Raw genomic sequence first — 3,163 nt, 5'->3', positions numbered from 1 at the left:
ACCACAACAAATGAAAAATACCATTTACAATTGCAATGAAAGATCCAACCAAAAGATAGGCGGTCGGTCAAGCCATTAAGAAAAATAAATAAGATTATAAGTAAAAAAGAGGAGTGCCATCAATAGCTTAATTGAAAATTGGTAAAGCATTCTTTTTAGGATTCTCTAGTACAAAGAAAATAGAAAGTTCATAACTTCATCCACAAGAGAGAATCATCTGTACTTCAAAATTTCTCCACAAATAATTATGACAATAATGGATTGCATTTATACCGTAAGTTACTAGATTATATTTTTTTATCTTAACTAAATTAATTCTTTTCTGCCATTCTACTCAAATCTATTGATAATTTAATTCTATACAACCATTAAAAAATTACACAATAAAGAAGACAGCTAACACCACTCCATCCGGCGTTTCCGCTCCAGGGGAAGGTAGAAGGTCGGTACCATTTACTATTTATATAAGGCTCCATTACTTTAACCTTTAATCCAACCAAAGCGGACCAATCTATAATTTTCTATTAACATTCTCATTTTTCCCTCAGCTCCATCTATAGGCTCTTGAATCTCTCTAAAATCCCAATAAAATTCTTGGATTGATGTCTAATTTCTATTCAATACTTGCACAAATGGAGATTAATCAGAAAGTTCAATTCTTTTTGCTCAATCTTTTCTTGATAACATTGGCATCATCATCAAGAATAAAGTGTTTCGTGGGTGCTGAAAATTCTACTTCATGGGTGGGATCGAAGTATCAAATTGAATGCACAATGTGTTCAGCCTGTGACAATCCATGCGATACTCCTTCATCATCACCGCCCCCGCCACTACCACTTTCTCCACCACTACCACCAGCGTCACCGCCGTCTTCATCCACCACCACCAACTGCCCTCCACCGCCTTCTCCTTCTGGGTACAAGAACCCGCCACCAGCAACCTACACTTACTCTTCACCACCACCTCCTTCTAGTGGTGGTACAGGATACTATTACCCTCCGCCGTACCAAAGCTTTCCTTCAGGCCCTGCACCACCACCTCCAAATCCAATTGTGCCTTATTTTCCGTACTACTATCATAATCCTCCACCACCACTTTCATCATCTCCACCATTGAAAAATTCTATATCTTTCTTGATCACAATGCTTTTTTCACTTTTATGGTTCTCATAAAAATAGGGAAAGAAACAGTTTCATTATCATTTAAATAAAGTGTCATATTCACAGATCTTCAAGCTTGCTGAGTTAAGTTCTTGACCTTCATACGAGGTGGCGAAATTGGGAAATTTTCTCATTTCCAAGATCACCCTTTTTTATCCATCAAGAAGAAGAAGAAGCTCAGTGGAGTAATCTGTAAATTCTTGATAATTTATTTTCTTTTATGTCAGTTATGTTACAATTTAATTAGAATGCAAAAAAACAATTAGTCAATTTTGCACACAAAGTTTCCTTGTTAAATCTTTAAACATTCCCTTGTCTTGTTAATTTTATTTGATTATTTTGTCTACATCATATTGGTGGTAATAAATTTTATTTTTGTATTGATGAATTGATTTCGGTTTAATTGCAATTACTCAAGATGGGGAAATTTTTTATATTTCACTTTAATGCTACTTTTGGATTTTGGGCTGATGCAATTTGGCTCAAATCTACTTTACAAAAGTCAGTATCTTTATTTATATTACCTTAACTTTGTTAAAGCTGTAAGAAGATCTTCATAAACATGAAACTACAGATTTGATCGCAATTTTTTGTTGCTTGGACTTGAAAACCTTTTCGGTACAAGGATTAACGAATAAAAAGAAGGTATAATTAAAATCATTAACCAGAAAGGTTTATTTGACTCAAGAAATCTTGTAATAAAATGCAGTTTTCTTGTTGCACTTAGCTGAACATTGTATAGCCTCAGTCCACTTTTCGCAAATTATTTCATTTAGGTGGGACGAGCAATGTAAATGTACTATGGTTCGCTACTCAAAAACTATGTCATTTAAGCAGAACAAGCATTATATTTATACTCGACTAGTTATAAATTGGACTTGTTCGATGAGGATTAAAATCAGATTTTAATAAAAATTGATAAAATATGTAGATGAAAAGTTGTGAAATCTATAAAATATGTGATTAAAATTTAAATTTTGATCAATAAGTCATTAAGTGGAGCGTGTAGATGGACGAAGAACTTTTGCGCTACATGCACTTGCATTGCATCAATCCAATGTGTGAACTGATAAGTGTATTTTATAAATTTATGTAGACTTAAAGATATAGACTTTTAATAGTTCATTAAAGTAATTATAGCCTAATTTATTGTATATTTCATTTATTAGGTAAAAATCGATGATTGGAAGTTAAATTGAAAGAAAGTAGCAAAAAAGGCGAAAATTGATGAAGTACATAGTTTAGGACCGAATTGCAAATATCCAATGGTTGAATTGGACCATAAGAGATATTTTAAAGATTGATGGGAGTCAATTGGATGCAATTAGAAGTCAAAAAGGAATGGAATATCATCAAAGTATTACCATAAATCGACTTCCAATTACATGATATATCTTCCAGATTTTTAGTCAAGAATTGCGACCAATTTTTGGCATCGTAAACGTTCGAATTGGAAAATATCTATATCTAAGAAAATTGTATCCCTTTTAGTTAAATTTCCAACGCATTTTGAATCAACTCAATCGGATATTGAGAGACAAAGTTATGATCAAAATACTGACTAATATACAGAAACAAAAAATCCGGGCACGAGTGTAACTTTCCTTATTCGATTGGAACTCTTTTGAAAACTAATTTGGGCGTGATTTTTCACCAATTTTCGATCACTGCAAATACCCAACAGGAGAATATGTGAACGGGGCACTCATACATATCTCTTGTACATAATATACTCCTATATTCGTCAATTATCATCATAAAGGGAGGAAAATTCATTGTTTTTTGAGAGAATTGAAGGGGATTGCAAGAATTCAATCAAATGAATATTCAAACTTGATATTGGATAAAGAAGAAAGAGCACAAGTGGAGAAATCATTGAATAGATTCAAGATTTATCTTCATCTTCTCAATTTATCAAAAATCCGGGTTATGTCTTTTCACTTATATATGATTTCTTATAATTTCAATTTGTTAAACTAGTTTTATACGTTGTTAGGATGAAA

General features: G+C 32.6%; 1 protein-coding gene across 1 annotated transcript; it reads left to right on the top strand.

The window, feature by feature from the left end:
• The first annotated feature begins 480 nt into the window (after positions 1-480).
• On the top strand, positions 481-1,443 carry LOC111385604 (extensin-like). The gene has a single exon (XM_023010012.1). The coding sequence runs from the start codon at positions 603-605 to the stop codon at positions 1,170-1,172; it is 570 nt and encodes a 189-aa protein (XP_022865780.1). The 5' UTR covers positions 481-602; the 3' UTR covers positions 1,173-1,443.
• The last annotated feature ends 1,720 nt before the right edge of the window (positions 1,444-3,163 follow it).

The sequence above is a fragment of the Olea europaea genome, unplaced genomic scaffold (genome assembly GCF_002742605.1).
Source record: "Olea europaea var. sylvestris unplaced genomic scaffold, O_europaea_v1 scaffold3219, whole genome shotgun sequence".
NCBI lineage: Eukaryota > Viridiplantae > Streptophyta > Magnoliopsida > Lamiales > Oleaceae > Olea > Olea europaea.
This window is presented reverse-complemented; position numbering and strand designations above follow the sequence as displayed.